Genomic DNA, 8786 nt, shown 5'->3' on the forward strand with positions numbered 1-8786 from the left:
GAATGAATACCCAAGACGTCGTTTTAGACAGGCCCAGTTCAGCCAGAATTATTAACGGAAGCTGGCGGCAGAATCGAACATCTCCTTAGTTAACACGACTTGATGGTTAGCTACTGTAGCTAGATGAATGGTGTGGAAAGACGTTAATTCGTAGTAAAGTCTTATAAAATGGGCGACCTTGACTCTGGCATAGTATATGTGCGCGAGAGAGGACAGCTTCGTCGCGTCAATAACATTGTGCTCGCGGAGACGAAGCCGCCTTCATCGTCATCATCATCATCACACAGAACAACAAACCCTCTGGCGTTGAAAAAGGAGCACTTCGTCTTCACCTATAACAAAGAAGGCAGTTTGAAGTACACGGCCAAATCCCTCTACGACATATCTCTGCTGTTTGTGGCGTACAACATCAACCATGTCGATTCTCTCGAAGGATTTCCTGAACAAGTAGGGGACAGACTCTTCGCCGCCGCGGAGGAAAAACAGATATTTTCAGATCCTGATGCAGCCCCCAAGGCTCTGCAGTTGTTCAGTGATGCATACGGGGACATAGTGCTCGGGTCACTTTGTTTACGGCATAGGTAAGGACAGAGCTTGGTTATAAACACCTTCCGTGCCACATTGTAGTTAGCCTACATACCCCACCTTGTAGTACCACCAACATGTAACCTTCAACCTACAACCCATTTAGGAACTTGCGATGCACTTCATTGACAGTTCATACATGGGCTGGCTGCCTGTTGCCTTATTTCCGTACAGGTTTCCTTTGCTGTCTGAAAAGCTGGAAGAGATAAAAACGTTTCATAGTCTGAAGTGCCTGGATCTCTTTGGCTGCAGACTGGGAGACAGCCACGACATCTTCCAACATCTCACATCAGATGCATTGTCCAGGTATGAATATATTTTGTTGTTGTTCTATCGTACAGTACAATGCCTAATTAATTCACTGAGGCTGAGTTGCACGTGTGTGATTGACCCTGATGTGTCTTTAGCAGGCAGATTTCAAATGGTTCTGGGTGGTGGTTCGCCTAACCATATTGGGCTCCCGAGTGACACAGCGGTCTAAGGCACTGCATCTCAGTGCTAGAGGTGTCACTACATACCCTGGTTCGATTCTGGGCTGTAATCACAACCGGCCGTAATTGGGAGTCCCATAGGGCGGCGCACAATTGGCCCAGCGTCGTCTGGGTTAGGCTGTCATTGTAAATAAGAATTTGTTCTTAACTAACTTGCCTTCAATTTTTTTTTATTTTTAAATAACCCCCAATCGTAACCTCAACCAATTTAGGTGTCTAGGCCTAAGCTTTTGATGTGTGTGCTGAGTATCTACTTCCTTGTAAAGTTAGTCCTGTGTCTGTCTCCCCATCAGCCTGGTCCAATTGTAGTTCTCCTCTCCTTTTTCTCAGTAGCCTGGTCCAGCTGTCCCTGGGTGGTAACAGCCTGTCAGACCAGGGTCTCCAGAGACTGACAGCCCCTGTCAGGATGATGAGGAGGGGGCTGAGACACCTACAGATACTGGACCTGTCCTGTGAGTAGTCTGTTATGGGGGCATCTCAATAGTACAACATGGCATCCTAGTCTCATCCTTAGTTATTTGCACAGCTAGGAAGGAAATCTGAATTGTGAAAGCAGATTCTTCTTAGGGATTTTTAACCTGTTCTTTTCCAGCTAGTGAAGATGGGAGGGGAGACAAGGTCAGGAAGTCTTAGATGGTCCAGGGGAGCCACAGCATAGCTCTAAACCGGATGTTTTCACTTCTTTTTCCAACAGACAACCCGATCACTGAGAAGGCAGTTGGATATCTCACATGCCTCCCAAAGCTACAAGGTCTTGATGTATCAGGAACTAACATAAAGGTGAGAATGTTTTGACTCTGTATTTCTCCCTGTCACAAGACCAGGGTTCCAGACTAACATTTTCCCCTGGTGGTACTGGTGCCTCTTAAGTTTTTCAGTTGGGTGGCACCAACCAATGCACGTAATATAACATTTTAGTATATAAAGTAATTCGGTGCTTTATTAAAAAGTGTAGTAGACTACAATAAATACATTTTGTCATATTTTCATGTTGTGATTTAAAATATTTGAATGTGCAACATAATCCAGTGGTTTTCATACATTTTGACTTGACAAATTAGACTATTTGTTATATTTTACTGTTAAAATAGAGCTCCAGAAATGTCTGTAATTATTATTATTATTTTTGGTTCAATAGAGATGAATTAGCCTGCATCTTAATGCGCACTAATATCGTAGACTCATTTTAATTGGGGCTAATTCACCATCTGATTAAGTGAAAACTAAAAGCACATTAGTAAGATCGCTGACGCTAACTCTAAAGATATTACCCACTGCTAGTAGCCATGTATTCATCTAACAGTACATTTTGAATGGCTCAAATGTTGTAGCCTATTGCCCAGTGAGGCCAATGCAATCCCAGTGAGGCCAATGCAATCCCAGTGAGGCCTATGCAATCCCAGTGAGGCATTTGCAATCCCAGTAAGGCCTATGCAATCCCAGTGAGGCCTATGCAATCCCAGTGAGGCCTATGCAATCCCAGTGAGGCCAATGCAATCCCAGTGAGGCCTATGCAATCCCAGTGAGGCCTATGCAATCCCAGTGAGGCCTATGCAATCCCAGTGAGGCCTATGCAATCCCAGTGAGGCCAATGCAATCCCAGTGAGGCCTATGCAATCCCAGTGAGGCCTATGCAATCCCAGTGAGGCCTATGCAATCCCAGTGAGGCCTATGCAATCCCAGTGAGGCCTATGCAATCCCAGTGAGGCCAATGCAATCCCAGTGAGGCCTATGCAATCCCAGTGAGGCCTATGCAATCCCAGTGAGGCCTATGCAATCCCAGTGAGGCCTATGCAATCCCAGTGAGGCCTATGCAATCCCAGTGAGGCCAATGCAATCCCAGTGAGGCCAATGAAATCCCAGTGAGGCCAATGAAATCCCAGTGAGGCCAATGAAATCCCAGTGAGGCCAATGCAATCCCAGTGAGGCCAATGCAATCCCAGTGAGGCCAATGCAATCCCAGTGAGGCCAATGCAATCCCAGTGAGGCCAATGCAATCCCAGTGAGGCCAATGCAATCCCAGTGAGGCCAATGCAATCCCAGTGAGGCCAATGCAATCCCAGTGAGGCCAATGCAATCCCAGTGAGGCCAATGCAATCCCAGTGAGGCCAATGCAATCCCAGTGAGGCCTATGCAATCCCAGTGAGGCCTATGCAATCCCAGTGAGGCCAATGCAATCCCAGTGAGGCCTATGCAATCCCAGTGAGGCCTATGCAATCCCAGTGAGGTCTATGCAATCCCAGTGAGGCCTATGCAATCCCAGTGAGGCCTATGCGCATTTCACATTGTCCGTATCTCAAAGCCATATCAAATATGTTGGTTGTAAAAAATAGTTGCTATTGAGAGCTGAGTAAAAAAATTACCTACAGAAAGCTGAACCTCCTTTCTTCAACGGTGACAACATGATAGCCGTGTTTTCCGTAGGATAGGATTTTGAAATGTTATACAATCAGAACACAGAGCATTTTATTTTCACGGGAGAGGGAGCGTGGCTTGCTCGGTACACAGCAGCAGGCCCCAGTGAAAAGGGACAGACACTTTTTCATTACAAGAATAATGTACTACTTTACTCGTTTGACCAAATCCATGTTTTTAGCTTTCTATAAAATAAGATGTTTTTGAGTGAGGTGACCATGTAGAATGTGCGGCTGGCACCGTCTGGAGCCCTGCACCAGACCATAGCTAAGATTCTATTCTGACCCCTTTGTTTCCAATCTGTAACATGTCTTCCACAAGATGGCACCGCTGATCGCTAACAGAACTGAGGGTGAAATGTAAACAATTTGATTCCCAGGTTGGCCCATCATTCAAGCAGACCGTGAGGAACACCATGGGGTTGGTCCTGTCTGAGAAACTACTGGAGGCCTTCGACCACTCCTGTTGTAAAACACAAGGCTGGGCAGAACAGGTAACACTCCTGTTGTAAAACATAAGGCTGGGCAGAACAGGTAACACTCCTGTTGTAAAACACAAGGCTGGGCAGAACAGGTAACACTCCTGTTGTAAAACACAAGGCTGGGCAGAACAGGTAACACTCCTGTTGTAAAACACAAGGCTGGGCAGAACAGGTAACACTCCTGTTGTAAAACACAAGGCTGGGCAGAACAGGTAACACTCCTGTTGTAAAACACAAGGCTGGGCGGAACAGGTAACACTCCTGTTGTAAAACACAAGGCTGGGCGGAACAGGTAACACTCCTGTTGTAAAACACAAGGCTGGGCGGAACAGGTAACACTCCTGTTGTAAAACACAAGGCTGGGCGGAACAGGTAACACTCCTGTTGTAAAACACAAGGCTGGGCGGAACAGGTAACACTCCTGTTGTAAAACACAAGGCTGGGCGGAACAGGTAACACTCCTGTTCTAAAACACAAGGCTGGGCGGAACAGGTAACACTCCTGTTCTAAAACACAAGGCTGGGCGGAACAGGTAACACTCCTGTTGTAAAACACGAGGCTGGGCAGAACAGGTAACACTCCTGTTGTAAAACATGAGGCTGGGCAGAACAGGTAACACTCCTGTTGTAAAACACGAGGCTGGGCAGAACAGGTAACACTCCTGTTGTAAAACACGAGGCTGGGCAGAACAGGTAACACTCCTGTTGTAAAACACGAGGCTGGGCAGAACAGGTAACACTCCTGTTGTAAAACACGAGGCTGGGCGGAACAGGTAACACTCCTGTTGTAAAACACGAGGCTGGGCAGAACAGGTAACACTCCTGTTGTAAAACACGAGGCTGGGCAGAACAGGTAACACTCCTGTTGTAAAACACAAGGCTGGGCAGAACAGGTAACACTCCTGTTGTAAAACACGAGGCTGGGCAGAACAGGTAACACTCCTGTTGTAAAACACGAGGCTGGGCAGAACAGGTAACACTCCTGTTGTAAAACACAAGGCTGGGCAGAACAGGTAACACTCCTGTTGTAAAACACACATTTATGGTACTAAAGTAGTTTATTGATAACTTGTTTTATTTGTATGGCATGTATGTTTGTGACAGGTAGTAAACCGGTGGGAGTTGAGTGCAACAGAACTGCCCAAACTAAAGAAGATCCAAGAGTCAAGAACATCAGCTATTCGCTTTTGTAAGTGTTAACATCCTTTTGTATATACATCACTATTTTAATGAAAGACCATTTTAAAGCTAACCAGGTCGGGAGCTGTGTGTTCTTTAGCCCAATCGGACAGTCTTAGCCATGCCATACATGTCAGAGGTTAGGGGAATTGGCTATAAGCACATTCCCGATCTGAACCAGGCTATTTTCTAAGCTTGTCTGTCTCTGCAGTGGCCAGTTTGGTGCTGTTTTTATATACAATATATGGCTGTCAATACAGGTGCTGTTGTTGTAAACAAGACAATTACTATTTGCTCTTCAGTTGGCAGAGAGAAGTTTGTCAGAGGAATCCTGAGCGCATCACCTCTGATCCAGGATAAAGAACAAGACAAAACCAGGGAGAGGATACATCTGTATAAACCAGCAACAAGCACACACACACATCAGACCCAATGCACAGGGACTAAAAGTGGACAAATTAAGCCCTCGTCACTCGACAGCGTTGAAATCGCAGGGTCCACCAACGGACATGTAAAACCCTGTTCACAGAACAAGAAGAGGCCTCGTAAACACCGGGTCGGGGACAGTGGGCATCACAGCCCTCCTGTAAAACGTGCTTCTTCATCACCAGCTCTCACAGCAGGCGATTTGGATCTACTCAACAGTTACTGATGCTTCTTCTCCTCCGTAGCTGAGGTCCACAGTCTCCAAATGTGTGTGTGACAATGCAGTGCTCAATTTGAACTCTTCCTGGTGTCATGCATCCTGTAGAGTTCAGGTTCCACCTCTAGGTTAGCTTTGGTGGGTTTTTTAGTTTTTGTTAAGTGGACCCCAAGCACTCCTTAGCTGGAGGAACATTTAGAGTGTTTTCTTCGTCAATCTGCTGCTTATTTACGTTTTAAACTTTTTACAAATAAAAGTATATTGTTTTATTATTGTAACTGTTCCAAGATTCTGATCATTGGGTGTGGATCCCGTCTCTGATGACAGAATGTTCACATAGCCAGAGTACACACCTTCGATTTGGTTCAGAGATTAGGGGATGGATGTGGCAGTCAGTCTAGCATAGGGTGACCAGACGTCCCCGTTTTCCCGGGGACAGTCCTTGTTTTTGGTGGCCTGTCCCCGGCTGGAGCTGTCCCCGTTTTTTACTGTGCGTTAAAAACAGACTGCAAAGTGAAATAATATTATACGTGGCAAGACCGGGCAGCAGAGCCTACCGGTTGACGTCTCAATCGCGTTGTGCTTGTTTCGTCCAGCAGAGGGGGCTGCTCACTATAGTAGCTTCACTCTTCTTCTAACTACTTGCTCGCGCTAGTTGTAGAGAAAACTGCTGTGGAAAACTCGGCCAGAAGCTAGCAAGTATCAAGTGAATCCACAACATCACCACAAACAAACAAAGTTACACTTGTTTGAGATACTAGCCAATGATGTAATAATGTCACTATTATATAGATAGATGCTCTGCTTTATAAGGTTTTAAATAGGTTATGCTAGCTAACATGAGCTATGTCGATTAGGTTATCTAGCTAGCTAAGTTAGCCAACTACTGTCATGGTAACTACGTTAAAAAAAAACGTTCACATGTAAACATGCAGTGGACGGGCTATTTTGAACATGATTATATTAATTCATGCACAATTAATTATGAGAATATGTATTTGTACATTACAATTTTAATGGTTTGGCATTATAAGTAGTGTGAAAATATATTTAGACATTTTCATGGATAACATTAGCATAATGTTTTCTGTTAGAGTGGAGAGGAAGAAGAGTGAAAGAGAGAGGAGGAAAGGTAAAGATATGATTACAGAGCCTGCCAATTTATTATTGCAAACCATTTTTTTTATAGATAAAATACAAAAATGAGGCAAGCAATGGGAATCTGTTAACCAAATTATTTTATCTAATAGTGTACTATTTATTATTAAAGATTGGAGAAGGAAAAATGAAGGGAGTAAAAAGAGTGAAGTGAGGTGGAAAGGTGAAGAGCAGGAAGACGAGTGGGGAAAGATTGGAGGAGAAGAAAAGGTTAAGAAGAGTGAGAGTAAGAAGAGTGACAACACAAGGAGAGTGACAACACAAGGAGAGTGAAGAGCAGACAGGAGGTACAATGGCTCTTTCCCAGAAACGGAAATGCCATTTTAATGACAACATGATGAGAGAATTTCCATTTATACGCTCAGGTCATGACGATAGAATGGTTCACTGCACCCTTTGTAATTCCTCTCTTTCAATTGGCAGCCGGAGAAGAACGGCAGTGGTAGAACATCAGCAGACTAAAAAGCATAAAGCCTCTCTGATTGGCCGTGTTGGTTTGCCCTCTGTCACCACATTCTTCAAGAAGGTAGAGCCTTCTCAAGAACAATATGATTTAGCTGTGCAGGAGGGGTGTCTTTGCATGCGACACAATCATAGTTACACATCTATGGACTGCACAGCACAACTGACACGGAAGCTTTATGAGCCGAAGTTTACATGTGCTAGGACAAAATGTGACGCCATAGCGAGTAACGTGTTAGCACCATGGCCAACTACTTTGGTAACACAGGACCTAGACCAGGTTGAATTTGTGTCCCTGTCCATTGATGTGTCCAATCATGGACATGTAAAGCTGCTGCCAATAGTAGTCAGATATTGTCAGATATATGGTCGGAAACACATCTGTGGAAACAAAAGTGCATGATTTTATTAAATTGAAAGGAGAAACAGCAGAGGAGATTGCAGCTGAGGTCCTGGTGGTCATCCCAGAATGTAACCTGGGAAACATTCTCTGCCGACAACACAAATACCTTCTTTGGAGGACTGAATAGGCTGGTGAGGGTCAATGTCCATACCAACGTTAGAGGACTGAATAGGCTGGTGAGGGTCAATGTCCATACCAACGTTGAAAATGCTCTGTAGCAGGAGGTGATTGGCTTGTCCTGCCCACATCATTCATAACACGGCCAAAACAGCTTTGGATATGATTTCCCTTGATGTTAAATACCTGCTCACAAAGATATTTTCACCGTCAAAGTAGAAAGACTGAAGGGCTTTTGTGAGTTTGTTGGCCAGGACTACCATAACATTTTAGGACACAGAAATGTTCGCTGGCTGTCCATGCTTCCTGCTCTAGAAAGAGTGCTGAAAAGGTGCCATTGAAATCCTTTTTTCTTTCTGAAGACAAATGCCCTGTTGTCCTGCGAGCAATGTTCGAAGATCCACTGACTGAACTTTGGCTGGCCTTTGTCCATGAAAACTTGACCATATTCAGTGACACGATCAAGATGCTTGGAGGCCAGGACCACTGTGCTGTGGAGTCCACTGCAATTCTGAGAAATGTTGAGGCAAAATTGACTGCAAGACGTGATGACAACTTCATTTCAGTTTTGGTCAGAGGACTTCTGAGAGAGCTGGAGGACAATGGAGCAATGTCTAAAGACCGCTTTCTCAAAACTTCCCAATCATTCTTCACTACGGCTGTGAACTACTTGCAAGCATTGGGGAAAGCACACAGATAATCTAAAATATTTACATGGTCTCCTTTTAAAAAGGCAACCTCAGCATGAAGAGATCCAGAAGGCAGCAGGCACACTGCAGGAAAAATGCCCCAATGTGACCATCAATGAGGATGCATTGTGTGACCAGGTTACTGGCCTGCAAGAGTTCCTAAA

At 44.8% G+C, this 8786-nt stretch overlaps 1 protein-coding gene across 2 annotated transcripts; it reads left to right on the plus strand.

Annotated features, from left to right (window-relative positions):
* lrrc42 (leucine rich repeat containing 42) lies at positions 1-6071 on the plus strand. Of its 2 annotated transcripts, none has more exons than XM_029643279.2 (7): positions 1-581; positions 760-891; positions 1410-1528; positions 1771-1856; positions 3871-3984; positions 5076-5160; positions 5453-6071. In XM_029643279.2, exons 1-7 carry the CDS (start codon positions 169-171, stop codon positions 5800-5802), a joined length of 1299 nt encoding a protein of 432 aa, XP_029499139.1. In that variant the 5' UTR covers positions 1-168; the 3' UTR covers positions 5803-6071. The 2 variants fall into 2 exon arrangements, with proteins under 2 accessions (XP_029499139.1, XP_029499137.1); XM_029643277.2 differs by having other exon boundaries at positions 2-581; positions 1407-1528.
* Positions 6072-8786: the final 2715 nt, after the last annotated feature.

Source organism: Oncorhynchus nerka, linkage group LG9b (assembly GCF_034236695.1).
Source record: "Oncorhynchus nerka isolate Pitt River linkage group LG9b, Oner_Uvic_2.0, whole genome shotgun sequence".
In the NCBI taxonomy this organism is placed as follows: domain Eukaryota; kingdom Metazoa; phylum Chordata; class Actinopteri; order Salmoniformes; family Salmonidae; genus Oncorhynchus; species Oncorhynchus nerka.